General features: G+C 42.4%; 1 protein-coding gene and 1 pseudogene across 6 annotated transcripts in view; one reads left to right on the top strand and one right to left on the bottom strand.

The window, feature by feature from the left end:
- PIGU (phosphatidylinositol glycan anchor biosynthesis class U) overlaps positions 1–18554 on the top strand; it is a 107088-nt gene that overhangs the window by 7274 nt on the left and 81260 nt on the right. For all 5 annotated transcript variants that reach the window (XM_032295193.1, XM_032295196.1, XM_032295197.1 and 2 more), the window contains exon 2: positions 10318–10382. In XM_032295193.1, the coding sequence (XP_032151084.1) occupies positions 10318–10382 (65 nt within the window). The remainder of the gene's footprint in view (positions 1–10317; positions 10383–18554) is intronic.
- On the bottom strand, positions 8686–9470 carry LOC116562791 (annotated as a pseudogene). Its single transcript, XR_004274097.1, has one exon. The product of XR_004274097.1 is annotated as a ubiquitin-conjugating enzyme E2 C pseudogene (transcript).

Below are 18554 nucleotides of genomic sequence, written 5' to 3' on the forward strand. Positions count from 1 at the left end.
ATCTAGGATTCCATATTGCTTTGTGTGTGTGTGTGTGTGTGTGTGTGTGTGTGTGTGTGTGTGTGTGTGTGTGTTTGAGACGGAGTCTTGCCCTTGTTGCCCAGGCTGAAGTTCAATGGTGTGATCTCAGCTCACGGCAACCTCCACCTCCCAGGTTCAAGAGATTCTCCTACCTCAGCCTCCTGAGTAGCTGGGATTATAGGTGCCCACCACCATGCCCAGATAATTTTTGTATTTTTAGTAGAGATGGGGTTTCACCATGTTGGCCAGGATGATGTTGAACTCCTGACCTCAGGTGATCCACTGCCTTGGCCTCCCAAAGTGCTGGGATTACAGGTTTGAGCCACCACGCCCGGCCCCATATTGCAGTTAGTTGTTGTATGTCCTTAGTTGTTTATCTGTGATAGTTCCTTAGCTTTTCCTCGTCTTTTATAACCTTGACACTTTGAAGAGCACTGGTCAGGTGTTTTGTAGAATGTCCCTCAATTTGGGTTTGTCTAATGTTTTCTTGTGGTTTGATTGAGATAATGGATTTTGGGGAAGAATACCACTGAGGTGATATGGTCCTCTCAGTGCATTGGATTAGGGATACATACTGAAATGCCCTAATGCTGGTGATGTCAGCCATAATCCCTTGGTTAATGCAGTGTCTGCCAGATTTCTCCACTGTAAAATGATTGTTTCCCTTTGTAATTAATCAGCATTTTAGGGGATATTCTTTGGGGCTCTGAAAATATTTCTTTTTAAATTTTTGCCTACTAGTTTTTGCATTCATAGGTTAATCTTGCCTGCAACAGTCATTACTCAGGTGTTCCAATGATGACTTTTCTATTTCTCTCATTTATTTGTATTTAATAATTAAAATTCTTCTGTAAGGAAGAGTTATCATTTCTTCATTCATTCATTCATTCATTCATTTCTGCCCTCTCAACCCGGCTTTTCCCAACTCTGGGAAGAACCGGGAAGAGAAGCTTATTTATTTATTTGTGTCTGTATAGATTAGGATATTTATTTTATACTCTGGACTATATACTATATTCATTCTGTTTGGATTATTCTAGTTTTGGCCATTGGGACCTCTTTCATCTTGACCCCTTTGTCCTCTCTCCCACTTTTTTTTTTTTTAAGCACTTTATTACATTCTAGAACCATAAGATGATCCAGGTTTATCTTCCTTAGTTCAGCCCTGGAATTGACCACTTCTTCAAGGAGCCCTGGCTCTTTTTATTAGAGAATATTATTTAGAAACAAAGATCTGAATGCTAGTTGTGTTCATTGCACCTGGAGTGACACTCCTTCTTAGGCCCTCTCAGCTAGAAATATAAGGATACCACTGCTTTTTTTTTTTTTCTATCTTTGCTCAGTGTATGATAGAAGATACCACTTCTATCTTGAACAAGCTTATGTCCTTCCTGATATGGGAAACTGAAAGATAATATTTGTCTTATACAGGATGATACGCTTTTATTATCCCCCATAGGAAAAGTACACCAAGGTAACTAAGAATTCTTGGCCAGGCATAGTGGCTCATGACTGTAATCTTAGCACTTTGGGAGGCCAAGATGGGTAGATCACCTGAGGCCAGGAGTTTGAGACCAGCCTGAGCCAGCAAGACCCCATCTCTCCAAAAAATAAAAATTAGTCAAGTGCAGTGGTGCATTCCTGTAGTCCCAGCTACACGGCAAGTTGAGCTTGAGCCTGGGAATTTAAGGCTGCAGTGAGCTATGATTGGGCCACTGCATTCCAGCCTGGGCAGAAGATTAAGGCCCCTGTCCCTAAAAAAAATAAAAAATAAAAGCTTGCTTCATGGGCTAGTTATCAATTAAGAGTTGAGAGGCTTCATCAAAAAACAACTTACATTTTGGAATAGCTGACCATAATTCTTCAGATCTTACATTAGTTATTAAATAACTAAATAGTCCCATGAAGTGAGAAATGTTATTTGGATGTTCTGGTGTATTTTCACAGGTTTTAGTTTGGAGGATACTCCAGGAAAAAGAAGGGCATAAAGCTGAGTTCTTAGGGTGCCTTTATTGACTTTTTGTTTTTTCCCCTGATAGACGCTTTGTGAAACTGACTTTAAAGTGTTTTCTGCATGATATTATTGAAACTTTTTTTTTTTCTTTTTTCTTTTTTTTTTTTTGAGATGGAGTCTCACTTAGTTGCCTAGGCTGGAATGCAGTGGGTGATCTCAGTTCACCGCAACCTCTGCCTCCCGAGTTCAAACAATTCTCCTGTCTCAGCTTCCCAAGGAGCTGAGACGACAAGCATATGCCCCTACACCCAGCTAATTTTTGTATTTTTAGTAAAGATGGGGTTTCACCATATTGGTCAGGCTGGTCTCAAACGCCTGACTTCAGATGATCCACCCACCTCGGCCTCCCAAAGTGTTGGGATTACAGGCATGAACCACTGTGCCCAGCCTACTGGAACATTTTTATATATATTAGAATTTGACAGCCCTAATTATTCTTTTTCTATAGAGAGTAGATTCACTATTTTAAAGAGGATATTGGTACTCTTGTAGCTTAGATGTTTCCAAACACTGCAGACCAAGTCACAGTTTTTTTTTTTTGGTTTTTTTTTTGAGACAGAGTCTTTCTCTGTTGCCAGGCTAGGTGCAGTGGCACAATCTCGGCTCACCGCAACCTCCGCATCCTGGGTTCAAGCGATTCTTTCACCTCAGCCTCCCGAGTAGCTGGGACCACAGGTGTGTGCCACCACGCCTGGCTAATTTTTGTATTTTTAGTAGAGATGGGGTTTCTCCATGGCCAGGATGGTCTTGATCTCTTGACCTCGTGATCAGCCCACCTCAGCCTCCCAACAAGTCACAGTTTTTAATCATGTGCACCAAAATTAGAAAAGTAAGGATAGTATTAAGTTTATCATTAAAGCTAAATGTATTTAATTAAAAATATTCTGAGTTTATGCTCTTCCTATCTTTTTTTTTTTTTTTTTTTTTGGGGGGGTGTGTCTGTTGCCCCGGCTGGAGTGCAGTGGTACAATCACTGCTCATTGCAGCCTTGAACTCCTGGGCCCAAGCAATCCTCCTGCCTCAGCCTCCTGAGTAGCTGGGACCACAGGCACTTACCACCATGCCTGGCTAATTTTTTGTATTTTTGGTAGAGACAGGGTTTCACCATGTTTCCCAGGCCCATCTTGAATTCCTGAGCTCAAGCAGTCTACCTGCCTTGGCCTCTGAAAGTGCTGGAATTATAGACATGAGCCACTACACCCAGCCATATACTTTTTTATTGTTTTTTTTTTGTTGTTGTTTGTTTTGAGACAGAGTTAGACAGAGTTTTACTTTTGTTGCCCAGGCAAGAGTGCAATGGCATGATCTTGGCTCACTGCAACTTCCACCTCTGAAGTTCAAGCGATTCTCCTACCTCAGCCTCCCAAGTAGCTGGGATTACAGCACTTGCCACCACGCCTGGCTAATTTTTTGTATTTTTAGTAGAGATGGGGTTTCACCACATTGGCCAGGTTGGTCTTGAACATCTGACCTCAGGTGATCCACCCACCTCAGCCTCCCAAAGTGCTGGGATTACAGGCATATGAGCCACTGTGCCTGGTCAACTTTTTAATATTGTAGTATATGGTAAGGTTTAAAATTTTTTTTTTTTTTTTTTTAAAACCCTGCTGCACCGGCATCGTCCGCCATTTGGTGTTTTATCAGCGAAGAAAAGCTAAAAATGTTTTTACCAGCCTGGGCAATATAGTGAGAGCCTGTTTCTACAGAAAAATTAAAATATTAGCTGGGTGTGGTGACATGAACCTAGAGTCCCAGCTATTCAGAAGGCTGGGGTTGGGGGATTGCTTGAGCCTGGAAGTTTGAGGCTGCAGTGAGCTATGATTACACTCTGGCCTGGGCAACAGAGTGAGTCTCAAAAAAGAAAGGCAAAAAAATATCTTTACATGAGATTGACCCTTTGCCCAGATCAGTTATCAATTAAGTAATATGACGCCATATTTAATCATTAGTATAGCAGAGCCATACTCCAGGCATTTGCCAGAGAATACATTAAGAAATCCACTGATGTACAATATCTAGCAAAAGCATATCTTAGATGAATTACATCTTAGGCAACTGCCTGAAAGGTGTGCAATCTGTCCTCTAGCTATGTACTCAAAAATTTTCATCTGGATTAAACCAGACAAGTGGAGAGCGATGTTCCTGGGCAGGCTCATACTGCTCCCCTGTAGAGTTGCTTTTTTTTTTTTTTCGTTATGGAGTCTTGCTCTGTTGCCCAGGCTGGAGTGCAGTGGCGCGATCTCAGCTCACTGCAACCTCTGCTTCCCAGGTTCAAGTGATTCTCCCACCTCAGCCTCCCGAGTGGCTAGGACTACAGGTGCCTGCTGCCATGCCCAGCTAATTTTTTGTATTTTTAGTAGAGACCGGGTTTCACCTTGTTAGCCAGAATGGTCTTGATCTCCTGACCTCGTGATCTGCCTGCCTCAGCCTCCCAAAGTGCTGGGATTATAGGAATAAGCCACCGTGCTTTGCCTAGAGTTGCTTTTTTACTACTCTGTGGTAGGGTGCCATTGGCTAAGATTGAGAAATGGTTTGCGATGTGATTTGATGAGTCAGTGGTCTCTTTGGGCCTCCAGGAAAGCCGTTAGTGAAGGATTTAATAGCTGTTACACAGCAACCTTTTTATGCAGCTCCTTGAGGAAGGTTTCTTTTTGGTCCCAGAATAAGGACCAGTTATAATGGTCTTGAGCAATATACTTTTATTTTATGGCCACCATGAATCATAAAATTGATTAGGTTTCCTTCTTTAGGGTCATCTTATTAAGTTTAAAGTCATATGTATAGCCACTCCTTACACATTTGTAGTGGTCTTTTTTCTTTTCTTTTCCTTCTCCTTTTGTTTGATACAGGGTTTCCCTCTGTCACCCAGGCTGGAATGCAGCAGCATGATCATGAATCACTGCAGCTTTGACCTCCTGGGCTCAGTTGATCCTCCCACTTCAGCCTCCCAAGTAGCTGGGACTACAGGCATACACCACCATGCCCTAGCTAATTTTGGGGTCTCTTTTTGTAGAGACAGGGTCTCCTTATGTTGCCCAGCCTGATCTTGAACTCCTTGAGCCCCTGCCTGCCAATTTTTTAATAGGCAACTCAATCACATGATTCAAAAATAAAAAGTAGCTGGGTGCAGTGGCTCACGCCTGTAATCCCAGCACTTCAGGAGGCCAAGGTGGGAAGATTGCTTGATCCCAGGAGCTCAACACCAGTCTCAGCAATATGGCAAGACACTGTCTCTACTAAAAAAAAAAATTTAGCTGGGTGTGCCACTGTGGGCCTGTGTTCGTAGCTACTCGGGAGGCCGAGGTGGGATAATTGCTTGTGCCCAAGAGGTTGAGGCTGCAGCGAGCTGTGTTTATACAAACCCTGTGCTCTAGTCTGGATGATAGAGCAAGACCCTGCCTCCAAACAAACAAAAACAAACTATTTCTTTTGAATAATTATAAAATAATACATCCTCATTGCTAAAGATTCAGAAAATGAAGATTAAAAAAAATCAAGCATTGCCGGGCGCGGTGGCTCACGCCTGTAATCCCAGCACTTTGGGAGGCCGAGGCGGGTGGATCATGAAGTCAAGAGATCGAGACCATCCTGGTCAACATGGTGAAACCCCGTCTCTACTAAAAATACAAAAAATTAGCTGGGCATGGTGGTGCGTGCCTGTAATCCCAGCGACTCAGGAGGCTGGGGCAGGAGAATTGCCTGAACCCGGGAGGCGGAGGTTGCGGTGAGCCGAGATCGCGCCATTGCACTCCAGCCTGGGTAACAAGAGCGAAACTCCGTCTCAAAAAAAAAAAAAAAAAAAAAAAAAAAATCAAGCATCTTCTGTAATCTTAGCCAGAAATGGTCATTGTGAACATTTAAATATTTATTTTTCCAGGCATTTCTCATTGAATACATGTTCATTCTCTCTTTTTCAAATAATTAAATGAATGAATGCTTATAGGTTTAAGCTAAAATTCTACAAACAAACCTGTTTAAAAATGGGCAATTTTGAAAGCCTGAGGCAGGCAGATCACTTGAGGTCAGGAGTTCGAGACTAGCCTGGCCAACATAATAAAACTCCGACTCCATTAAAAATACAAAAATTAGCTGGTCTGGTGGCAGGCACCTGTAATCCCAGCTACTCCGTGGCTGAGGCAGGATAATCACTTAAACTTGGGAGGCAGAAGTTGCAGTGAGCCAGGATTACGCCACTGTACTCCAGCCTGTGTGACGGAGTGAGACTCTGTCTCAAAAAAAAAAAAAAAATGGGCAAAGGGCTGGGGATGGTGGCTCATACCTGCAATTCCAGCACTTTGGGAGGCTGAGGCAGGCAGATTGCTTGAGCCCAGAAGTTTGAGACCAGCTTGAGTAACATGGTGAAACCCCATCTCTACAAAAAATACAAAAATTAGCTGGGCATGGTAATGTACACCTGAAGTCTCAACTACTCAAGAGCCTGAGTTGGGAGGATCTCTTGAGCCTGAGAGGTCAAGGCTGCAGCAATGCCTGATCATGCCACTTGTACTCCAGCCTGGGCAATAGAGCGAGACCCTGTCTCAGAAAAAAACGTCGGGGCTGGGGGCAAAAGACATGAACCAGACACTTCTCAAAAGAAGACATACAGATGGCCAACAAGCATATGAAAAAATGCTCAACATAATTAGTCATTAGAGAAATGCAAATCAAAACCACAGTGAGATACTATCTTATACCACTCAGAATAACCATTATTAAAAAGTCAAAAAATAATGGGCACTGGCAAGGTTGTAGAGAAAAGGAAACACTTATACACTGCTGGTGGGAGTGTAAATTAGGTTCAGCCATTGTGGAAAGCAGTTTGAAGACTTCTCCAAGAGCCTAAAACACAACTACCATTCGACCCAGGAATCCCATTACTAGGTATATATACCTAAAGGAATATAAATTGTTCTGCTGGAGAGATGCATGCATGTGTATGTTCTTCACAGCAGTATTCACAATAGCAAAGACATGGAATTAACCTGAATGCCCATCAATGGTGGACTGGATAAAGAAAATGTGATATACATATACACCATGATACACTATGTAGCATAAAAAAAAGGAATGAGATCAGGTCCTTTGTACCAACATAGATGGAGCTAGAGACATTATCCTAAGCAAATTAATGCAAGAACGGAAAACCAAATACAGCATATTCTCACTTATAAGTGGAAGCTAAACACTGAATATACATGGACACAAAGAAAGGAACAATAGATACCTGGGCTTACTTGAGGATGGAGGGTGGGAGGAGGGTGAAGATTGAAAAGCTACCTATGAGGTACTATGCTTATTACCTGGGCGATGAAATCTGCACTCCAAACCTCCATGACATGCAATTTACCCATGTAACAAAACTGAATATGTACCCCCTCAACCCCCAAAAAATTTGGAAAGGAAAAGAAATAAATAAAAGCCAAGATAAATTGCTAAAATAGTCATTTTAAAAAATCACAAAAAAAACCTCTATCATATTTTATACCCTGTGTTTTGACCTGCTTTTCATTTAAGAATACTTTATGGGCTGCTTTTCTTCAGTAAATATAGATCTCTAGTACATTTTTTAAGTCTTGATTTTGCAATAATTTTAGATTTTCAAAAATGTTGCAAGAATAGTCGAGTTCCTGTTTACCCTTCATTCAGCTTCTTCTAATGTTAACATTCTGCATCACCGTAGTCCAATGACCTAAACCAGAAAATTAACATTGATGCAATGCTCTTAACTAATTATAGGCCTAAGAATTTTATCACTTTGCCCCACTAATGTCCATTTCTGGGCCATCTTCCAGTCTGTGATTCCACCTTGCACTTGGTCATTTTGTCTCCTTAGTCTCTTCTAATCTGGAACACTTGCTCAGACTTAACATTTTTAAAAATTTTTATTTATTTTTAATTTTTGCGGGTACATAGTAGGCATATATAGGCTTTTTTTTTTTTTTTTTTTTGTGATGGAGTCTTACTCTGTTTCCCAGGCTGGAGTGCAATGGTGCAATCTTGGCTCACTGCAACCTCTGCCTCCCGGGTTCAAGTGATTCTCTTACCTCATCCTCCCGAGTAGCTGAGATCACAGGCACCCGACACTGCGCCTGGGTAATTTTTGTATTCTTAGTAGAGATGAGGTTTCACCATCTCGGCCAGGCTGGTCTTGAACTCCTGACCTTGTGATCCACCCGCCTCAGCCTCCCAAAGCTCTGGGATTATAGGCATGAGCCCCCTCGCCCAGCCTAGGCTTAATATTTTTAAGAGTACTGGCCAGTTATTTTATGTCTCCATTTGGGTCTGCCTGATATTTTCTTACAATTAGACTGGGGTTACCCCTTTTTTTCTGAGGAGTCTCACTCTGTCGCCCAGGCTGTAGTGCAGTGGTACAATCTTGGCTCCCTGCAACCTCCACCTCCCAGGTTCAAGTGATTCTCCTGCTTCACCCTTCCAAGTAGCTGGGATTACAGGTATGCACCACCATGCCTGGCTAATTTTTGTATTTTTAGTAGAGACGGGGTTTCACCATGTTGACCAGGCTGGTCTCGAACTCCTGACCTCTGGTGATCCACCTGCCTTGGCTTCCTGGAGTGCTGAGATTACAGGTGTGAGCTACCACCCATGTAAAATTATGTTTCCCCTTGAAAATACTCTGTTTCTCATATATATTTTTTTTTGTCTAAAAAAATGACCAAAATGCATTTATTTAATATACTTCACAAGGGCTCAACTGAGGCTTAATTTAAAAGACAAAACAAAAATAATACCACAGCTCAAGATACAGAGTCCTATACAGAAATCACAAAAAGGACAGACCGTCTAAGGAAAAATGAAAAAGATGACACAAGGACAGGCTGGGCAGCCTGGGTCAGGGTTCCTGGCTGGTGACCTGCTTTGAGTAGGTTTCTTGCAGGTACTTCTTAAAAGCTGTGGGGTTTTTCCAGAGCTCGGCAGCATGCGTGTTCAAGGGACTATCGATGTTGGGTTCTCCTAGCAGGCTCTGGATGGAGAGCAGGATGGTCCTGACGTCATAAGGGCAGACCACTTGTCCTTCAGGATGTCCAGGCATATGTTACCCTGGGTGTCCACATTGGGGTGGTAGCAGGGTGTGAAGAACTTCACCGTGAGTGCATCGTAAGGGTAGCCGCTGGGGAACTCTAGCGAGAGCTTATACCTCAGGTCTTCATATACTGTTCCAGCTGCTCCGTGGATGGTCCCTACCCATTTGAAAAGGTTGTCTGATTCAGGGAAGACAGAAATCCCTTTATCGCCAGACATCATTAGGGTCATCAGCTCCTGCTGCAGCCTTTTGCCTACAGGGCCGCGGGCGGCGCCCCCGCTCGGCTCGGCTCCTTTACAGGCGGCAGCGACGCTAGAGGCGGCTGGGTCGCGGTTTTGGGAGGCCATCCGGGCGCCGCTGGCAGAGAGACAGGAACTCGGAGAACACGACTGCAACTGCTGTTTCTCATATTTTTTGCCCACCAATTTTAGCATCCATTGATGATACTTGCCTTTTGTGATTATTACTATGGATGGAGTATGCCAAGTGGTGATTGTCTATTTCATTGTTTCTTCTGCATTTGATCCTTAGAATTCTCTGTAGGGAAAAGCTCTCCTTTCTCTTCCACTTATTTATTTATTATTTATAACGCAGTATAATTTTAACTATAAAGTATTCCATTATATAGAGATATGTATTATAGTTCATTTAAATAAATCTCCATTAATGGACATTGAGATTATTTCTAATTGTTCAGTACTCTGAGCACTGTCAGGAACATCCTTTTTGGGCACTTTTCCAGTTCTTTCCCTAGGATAAACTGCCCTAAGAACCATCATATCTGGGTCAGAAGGCACACACTTAAAAAGCACATATTGCCTTGTCGAAAAGTTAATACAAATGTCACTCAAATGAGCAGCATATGATAGTGACTGCCCGTTTCCTCACACTATGGCAGCATTTCTCACTAGCTTCTAATTTGTTCTCTTATTATGCTTTGAAATGGGGAAGATTATGCATAAATGAGACAATTTTTAGAGTGGGTGAGAGTTTCAAGGAACTAGAAGGAAGTATATAGTTTAACATAAAATGCCTTATGTTGAGTGCTGCCCACGATGAGGAAGGATGCTGTCTATGGAAGAGAGTTTCCCATCATCAGAAATGTTCGAGACTTAAAGCCACTTGCTGGGGATGAGGTAAAGGGGGTTAGATAAACTCTGAGGACCTTTTTGGTTCTTGGGGTATCTAACACTATAGCTGCCTGCTTAGTCTGAGTGACCTTGTACATCTTGTTTTTCAGTGGTTGAAGGTCTTTCACTGTTGGATTTGGGAGTATCTCCATATGCTGGAGCAGTATTTCACGAAGTAAGTGTTCTTATCTTTTTTGGATACCAAGAGTAGTTTACAATCACAGATACCAAAGCTTAACCTCTGTTTCATATAAACATTTAAAAAGAGGTATTGTTGACAGTCATATTTAGAAACAGCCCGTTTTTAGATGTCTTCTGCATAAGAAAGAAGTTTTGCAATTGCAGTGGAAATGATCCAGATTAAGATTGTAACTGGGGAAGCAAATAAGGCTTCTGTAGAAGTTACCATTTGTAATGGCAAATAAGTTGCAAACTATCCTCAGTCCACAAATAGGTTGTATGCTCATTAGCATGTAATTTGTGGTTTGGAATATGCTTTCCCATGAAAACAATGGCAGTAATGTTGTCTTCTTAGAAAGTCCACAAAAGCCTACTTAACCCATGAAATTAGTTTTTTTTTTTTTTCTTTTGACAGGGTCTTACTCTGTCACCCAGGCTAGAGTGCAGTGACACAATCACAGTTCACCGCAGCCTCGACCTCCTGGGCTCAAGTGATCCTCCCACTTGAGTCTCCTGAGTAGCGGGGACCACCACTGTGCACCATCATGTCCAGCTAATTTTTATTTAAAATCAGCTCTCAAGAATAGTAAAAACACTCTTAATTAGGTCTGCATGATCTCTTGTTTACAGCAACAGCTTCCTGACAAGTCTTTCTGCATTCAGTCTTGCTCATTTACTCTTTATTCTGCAGTCAGAGCCATCTTTCTAAAATGTGAATCTGTTTTTTTCAATGTCTTGCTCTGCACCTTTGAGTGCTCACCATTGATCTCAGGATAAAAGCCAGATACCTTAGAGGGGCATACAAAGCCCTGAAGACCCTCCTCACTACATCCACCACATTTCTTTCCACTACCCTTTCCATTCTTATTGGCCATATCGTTTTAAAGAGGGAAGTTTTCTAATTTGACAATGTACCTTCTGATTTTTTTTTTTTTTTTTTTTTTTGAGACGGAGTCTTGCTCTGGTGCCCAGGCTGGAGTGCAGTGGCACGACTTCGGCTCACTACAACCTCTGCCTCCCAGATTGAAGCGATTCTCCTGCCTCAGCCTCCCCAGTAGCTGGGATTACAGGCGCCTGCCACCATGCACGGCTAATTTTTGTATTTTTAGTAGAGACGGGGTTTCACCCTGTTGGCAGGCTGGTCTCAAACTCCTGACCTCAGTTGATCTGCCCACCTTGGCCTCCTGAAGTGCTGGGATTACAGGCGTGAGCCACCGCATCAAGCCTTTTTTATTTTATTTTTTTAAGACAGGGTCTTGCTCTGTCACCCAGGCTGGAGTATAGTAGCATGATCACGGCTCTCTACACCCTTGACCTCCTGGGCTCAAGCAATCCTCCTACCTCAGCCTCCCGTGTAACTGGGACTACAGGCGTAATCCACCGCCGCTGGCTAACTTTTAAAAATTTCTTTGTAGAGATGGGGGTCTTGTTACATTGCCCTGGCTGGTCTTGAACTCCAGGGCTCAAGTAATCCTTCTACCTTGGCCTCCAAAAATGGTAGGATCACAGGCATGAGCCACTGTGCTCAGCCCGAATTTTTGTGGTTATCTTTCTCATATGTACTTTGAGAACCATTTTTTTTGTTTTGTTTTGTCTTTGTTTTTTGGCTCTTCTAGCTAATCTTTTAAAAGCATTCAACTTGATCCTCATAAAAATAACAACTGTCTTTTGCATTTCAATTTTATTATCTCTGTGTTAATATCTAACCAAACTGGGATAACAAGAACTACTGGCAGAAACAGGTTAGGAACAACTTAAGACACTCCCCTTTTTTAATTTTTTTTTTTTTTTTTTTTTTTTGAGACAGAGTTTGGTTGTTTTGCCCAGGTGGAGTGAAGTGGCACCATCTTGGTTTGCTGCAACCTCCACCAACCCCCTCACCCAGATTCAAGCAATTCTCCTGCCTCAGCCTCCTGGGTAGCTGGGATTATAGGCAGGTGCCACCACGCCTGGCTAATTTTTCTATTTTTAGTAGAGACAGGGTTTCGCCATGTTAGCCAGGCTGGTCTTGAACTCCTGACCTCAGGTGATCCATCTGCCTCAGCCTCCCAAAGTGCTAGGATTATAGGCAAGAGCCACCAGGCTCGGCCAAGAGACTCTTAGTAAGTACACAGTTCAGTTATTGGAACAGATGTATGTGGGCATGCCAAAGAGTAACCTACTTGCCACAAGGGCTCAGTGTTCTGTAGGCCTTGGGCAGGTAGGTTTCCTAGGCAGAATAATCACCCGCTGAGAGATTTCTGACACATTTCATTATCCCACAGCTCCATGTTCTCTATCACCTAGAGATGTCATTGCTCATGCTATTGTCTCCTTTCGGAGAACCATTCTTTTCTGTTTCTGTGATTGGTACTAATATTCAGATATTAATTAGCTCAGGTTTTTGTCTCCTCCAGAAAGCTGTCTCTTATCACCTTAGTCTTCCAAAGAATCTTTCGCTTATCCTTTTCATGGCTCATGTCACACTCTTGAAATTGCCTCTGTGTTCATTTGACTCATTATGATGTCTTCATGACGGAGGTGCTGGCCTCTTCTTATCACTTACTCCTAGTGCCTACCTCTCTCAGCAGATGCATTACAATCCTTCCCTCCCTTCTCTCCTTCCTTTAGTAAAGATTTGTTAAATATGCACTAAGTGTCATCTACTCTTCTAGGTGTTAGGGATACAAAACAAGACACAGTCCCTGGCTTCATGGTGCTTATACTTCTGATAGAAACAAACAATAAGTTTGTAAAAAAAAGAAACTTCAGAGCCAAGAGTATCACCAGGGATAAAATTCATTTCGTAATTATAAAAGAGATAACAATCCTAAATATTTATGTACCAAATCACAGAGCTTCAAATATATGAAGTAAAGACTGATAGAACTACAAGGAGAAATAGATCCACAATTATAGAGATTTCAATATCCCTTTCTCAATGATTGGTAGAACAGCAGCAGAAAATCAGCAAAGATATAAAAGACTTGAATAACAAGCAACTTAGGCCAGACATGGTGGCTCATGCCTGTAATCCCAGCACTTTGCGAGGCCAGGGTGGGGGGATCACTTGAGGTCAGGAGTTTTGAGACCAGCCTGACTAACATGGTGAAAGCTCATCTCTACTAAAAATACGAAAATCAGCTGGTATGGTGATATGCACCTGTAATCCCAGCTACTCAGGAGGCGGAGACAGGAGAATCTCTTGAACCTGGGAGGCAGAGGTTGCAGTGAGCTGGGCAACAAAGCTAGACTCTGTCTCAAAAACAGCAGAGTTGTCATTTATAGAACACTCCATCCAACAACAGCAAAACTCATAATTCTTTTCAAATGTACATGGAACATTTGCAAGATAGACCATATTCTGGCCTATAAAACAAAGCCCAATAAATTTAAAAGGATTCAAGTTATATGAAATATATTCTCTGACCACAATGAAATTAAATAAAAAATACCAGAAAGGTATCTAGAGAATCCCCAGATATTTAGAAATTCAGTAACATAGTCTTAATTAACCCATGGGTCAAAGAAGAAATCAGAAAGGAAATTAGAAAGTATTTTGAAATGAATGAAAATGAAAACACAACCCATCAAAATATGTGGGATGTCACTAAGTAGTACTTAGGGAGAGATTTATCACACTACGTGCTTGTATTAGAAAAGAGCACCTCAAAGGCCGGGCGCGGTGGCTCAAGCCTGTAATCCCAGCACTGTGGGAGGCCGAGGCGGGTGGATCACAAGGTCAAGAGATCGAGACCATCCTGGTCAACATGGTGAAACCCCGTCTCTACTAAAAATACAAAAAATTAGCTGGGCATGGTGGTGCGTGCCTGTAATCCCAGCTACTCAGGAGGCTGAGGCAGGAGAATTGCCTGAACCCAGGAGGCGGAGGTTGCGGTGAGCCGAGATCGCGCCATTGCACTCCAGCCTGGGTAACAAGAGCGAAACTCCGTCTCAAAAAAAAAAAAAAAAAAAAGAAAAGAACACCTCAAATCAATGACCATAGCTTCTACCTTAAACTAGGAAAAGATAAAATTATACTCAAAGTAAGCAGATTGAAAGAAATAATAAAGATCTGAGCAGAAACAAAGGGTAGAAAACAAAACTAATAGTGAAAATCACTGAAACAAAGATGGTTCCTTGGGATGAGCATTAAAATTGATAAACTTGGGAATGATGGATATGTTTACTTTCTTGATTGCAATGGTTTCATGGGTGTACACATAGGTCAAAATTTGTCAAATTGAGGCCAGGCACAGTGGCTCTTGCCTGTAATCCTAGCACTTTGGGAGGCCAAGGTGGGAGGATTGCTTGAGCCTAGGAGTTCAAGACCAGCCTAGGCAACATAATGAGACTCTTTCTCTATCAAAGAAAAAAAAATTAGCTGGTTGTGGTGGCATGTACCTGTAGTTCCAGTTACTCAGGAGGCTGAGTTGGGAGGATCACTTGAGCCTGGGAGGTCTGAGCTGCAGTGAGCCATGATTATACCTCTATACTCCAGCCTGGGCAACAGAGTAAAACTGTGACTCAAAAAGCAAAAATAAAAATAAACCAAATCACTGGGACTACAGATGCATGCTACCACGCCCAGCGAATTTTTTTATTTTTTGTAGAGATGGGGGTCTCACTTTGTTGCCCAGGATGGTCTCAACCTCCTGGCCTCAAGTGATCCTCCCACCTTTGCCTTCTAAAGTGTTTTGATTACAGGTGTGGGCCACCAAACCTGTCTGGAACCTGGATTTAAATTCGAATGTGACTCCGAAGTCTTTGTTCTTTCTACCAGCTAACTTGCTCTCATTAAAAAGCCTGTCAATAACATCTACAGTGTTACAGGACACACTCATGCTTATGGTTTAGTGTTGGGAAGAGGTGCTCCTGAGTCATCAGCATGGGCTCGCTAAAACCAAGTCATGCACTTCCCTTCTGGTTCTGGTGGATTGGTGAACGGGCTTGTAGTAGAACACCAACCCTTCTGCCAAGAACAGCTAGAAAAGCAGGATGAATTTGAAAAAAAGAAAAAAAACCTACATCTGCTGGAAGGCATTGGAAAGTACCAAGATAGCCAGGACTCCAGGGCCGAAGACCCCAGAGGGGAAACTACCAAGAGTAATACCAACAGTCTGAGCTGCTTTGTCCTTGAAGCATTTACCAATTTGTAAGTGACACAAGCAGAGAGGCAGAGAAGCAGAACAGAAATTGGCTGGCTAGAGACCACGAAGCTAAGCAGATTTACTGGCAGTCTCAGGGTGCTGGGGAAATAAAATTTTGAGTGCAGGACCAACCAAAATGGCAAGGCTCTGGAAAAGGACTTTCCTTTAGGCTGGAACTTCTGAAGAACTACACACTAGGACTAAGGGTAGATCAATATAGACTAGTTTTACAAAGACTAAATCCAGCTTCAAATTAGCTCAATCCCTAAAGCGAAACAACTCTATTGTACTTACAGCTTAAAGAAATCTTTTCCAGAAGAAAATACCCTCATCCGAGCGGCTATAATTTTTCATACATAATGTCCATCATTCAGTAAAAAATTACCAAGCATTGGCCAGGCGTGGTGGCTCACACCTGTAATCCCAACACTTTGGGAGGCCGAGGCTGGCAGATCACCTGAGGTCAGGAGTTGAGGACCAGCATGGCCAACATGGTGAAGCCATGTCTCTATTAAAAATACAAAAATTAGCCAGGCATGGTGGCATATGCTTGTAGTTCCAGCTACTCGGGAGGCAGAAGCAGGAGAATCACTTGAACCTGGGAGATGGAGGTTGCAGTGAGCTGAGATCATGCCATTGCACTCCAGCCTCGATGACAGAACAAGATTCTGTCTTAAAAAAAAAAAAAAAAAAGCTGGGCACAGTGGCACATGCGTGTAGTCCCAGCTACTCGGGAGGCTGAGGTGGGAGGATCATTTGAGCCCAGGAGTTCTGGGCTGTAGTGGGCTATGCCAATTGGGTGTCTGCACTAAGTTTGGCATCAATATGGTAACCTCCAGGGAGCGAGCAAAGGACCAGCAGGTTGCCTAAGGAGGGGTGAACCGGCCCAGGTTGGAAACGGAGCAGGTCAAAACTCCCGTGCTGATCAGTATGTAGTGGGATGGTGCCTGTGAATAGCCACTGTACTCCAGCCTGGGCAACATAGTGAGACCCCATCTCTTTAAAAAAAAAAAAAAGGAAAAAAAATCACTAAGCATAATAAGAGACAGAAAAAAAAGGCAATAAATCTCGAAACAGATTGACAGGTGATTTAGATATTGAAGTTATCAAACTACTTAAACTTTAAAATAGCAGTGATCAGCCAGATGCAGTGTCCCATGCTTGTAATCCCAGCAATTTGGAAGGCTGAGGTGAGTAGATCACTTGATGCCAGGAGTTTGAGACCAGCCTGGCCAATATGGCGAAATCCCGTCTCTACTAAAAGTACAAAAAGTAGATGGGTGTGGTGGTATGTGCCTGTAGTTCCAGCTGCTTGAGAGGCTGAGGTAGGAGGGTCGCTTGAGCCCAGGAAGTGAAGGTTGCAGTGAGCTGAGATTGTGCCACTGCATTCCAGCCTGGGTGACAGTGTGAGACCCTATCCCCCGCAAAATAAAATGAAATAGCTATAATCAATGATTAATATGTTCGAAAAATAAATAACAGAATAATTTCACCAGGGTATGTAAAAAATGAATCAAATAGAAATTCTGGAAATGGAAACCATAATAAATTAAGAATATAATAGATGGTCCAGGCACAGTGGCTCATGCCTACAATCCCAGCACTTTGGGAGGCCAAGATGAATAGATCATTTAAGGTCAAGAGTTCAAGACCAGGCTGGCCAACATGGTTAAACTCTGTTTCTACTAAAAACACAAAATTAGGTGGGCGTGGTGGCACACGCCTGTAATCCCAGCTACTTGGGAGGCTGAGGTGGGAGAATCACTTGAACCTGGGTGCTTGAACTTGGAAGGCGGAGGTTGCAGTGAGCCCAGATCACACCACTGTACTTCAACATGGGTGACAAAGCAAGAGTCCGTCTCAAAAAAAAAAAAGGTAATAGATTAATTTAGCTGCAGATTACACAAAGCTAAAGAGAAGATTAGTAATATGGAAGATAAGGTCTGTTGATAATACCTAGATTGAAGCTTGGAGAGAAAAGGATAGAAAACACAGAAAAAAAACCCCAAGATCTGAAACACAGTAAAACACTGTAAACAACCTAACATATGTATCAGTGGAGTTCTAGAATGAGAGAAGAGACAGAGTGGGGCAGAATCAGTATTTGAGGAGATTATGGCTGAAATTTTTTCAAAATTTACTAAGATTTTTATTTATATAGCCTGGGCAACATGGGGAAACCGTGTCTCTACAAAAAATACAAAACTTATCTGTGTGTGGTGGTGCACATCTGTAGTCTCACCTACTCAGGAGGCTAAGGTAGGGGGGAATCACCTGAGCCTGGGGAGGTCAAGGCTGCAGTGAGCCATGATCGTACCACAGTTTTTTTTTTTTTTTTTTTTTTTAGGGGGGTTGATTTTTTCTCAAAAAAACCCCCCCCCCCAAAAAAAAAAAAAAAGTTTTGCATATAAGGACATAGAAAGGTGGAAAATAAAATGACAGAAAAAACTACATTATGCAAAGAGCCCAAAGAGGCAGATGTAACTATACTATCAAGAAGATTTTAAGATAAGAAACCTTACTAGAGATGAAGAGGATTATTTTATGATGATAAAAAGATGACTGCACCTAGAAGATACGTAGAACTGCATCTAATTACATAGCTCCAAAATATATAGAGCAAAAATGACAGTCACGGTGGGAATTTATTTTATTTTATTTTATTTTTTGAGACAGGGTTTCACTTCGTTGCCCAGGTCGGAATGCAGTGGCACGAACAGGGCTCACTACCGCCTCCACCTCCCTGGGCTCAAGCATTTCTCCCAACTCAGCCTCCCAAGTAGCTGGGATTACAGGTGCATGCCACCTTGCATGGCTTATTTTTTAAATATTTTGTAAAGGCAGGGTTCCACTATGTTATCCAGGCTGTGTTCTCAAATGCCTAAGTGATCCTCCCACCTCAGCCAGGCAAAGTGCTGAGATTACAGGCATGAGCCACTGTGCCTGGCTGGGAGATTTTTAACATACCTCTTTTAGTCATCAACAGAACAAACAGACCAAAAAAAAAAAATCAATAAGGATATAGAAGATTTGAACAA

This window comes from Sapajus apella, unplaced genomic scaffold (genome assembly GCF_009761245.1).
Source record: "Sapajus apella isolate SASKATOON/1434 unplaced genomic scaffold, GSC_monkey_1.0 scaffold33, whole genome shotgun sequence".
NCBI lineage: Eukaryota > Metazoa > Chordata > Mammalia > Primates > Cebidae > Sapajus > Sapajus apella.